Here is a 245-nt window from a genome sequence, read left to right as displayed (position 1 = left end):
GTTCTTCTCCTCTTCCTCATCATCGTCCCCTTCCTCATCCTTGTTCCTGTACCACCCCCTTCATCACTGTCCCTGTCCTCAGCTCGTTCTCCTCCTTATCCCCATCCTTGACCTTGTCCCCATCTTGGTGCTTCATCCCGTCCCAGTCCCCTTCCTCATCCCTGTCCTCATCTCATCCTATCCCGTCCCATCCCATCCCCATCCTGTCCTATTCCATCTCCATCCCCATCCCATCCCCATCCCCA

At 55.9% G+C, this 245-nt stretch overlaps 1 protein-coding gene across 1 annotated transcript in view; it reads right to left on the bottom strand.

The window, feature by feature from the left end:
- Positions 1-136, bottom strand: part of LOC104539847 (myoferlin-like) — a gene marked incomplete at its 3' end in the record, with an annotated part of 735 nt that extends 599 nt beyond the window's left edge. The window contains exon 1 of the mRNA XM_010183478.1: positions 53-136. Coding sequence (XP_010181780.1) covers positions 53-136 — 84 coding nt within the window. The remainder of the gene's footprint in view (positions 1-52) is intronic.
- Positions 137-245: the final 109 nt, after the last annotated feature.

The sequence above is a fragment of the Mesitornis unicolor genome, unplaced genomic scaffold (assembly GCF_000695765.1).
Source record: "Mesitornis unicolor isolate BGI_N332 unplaced genomic scaffold, ASM69576v1 scaffold44920, whole genome shotgun sequence".
In the NCBI taxonomy this organism is placed as follows: Eukaryota; Metazoa; Chordata; class Aves; order Mesitornithiformes; family Mesitornithidae; genus Mesitornis; species Mesitornis unicolor.
The sequence above is the reverse complement of the archived record's forward strand: the minus strand, read 5'-3'. Positions and strand labels throughout refer to the sequence as shown.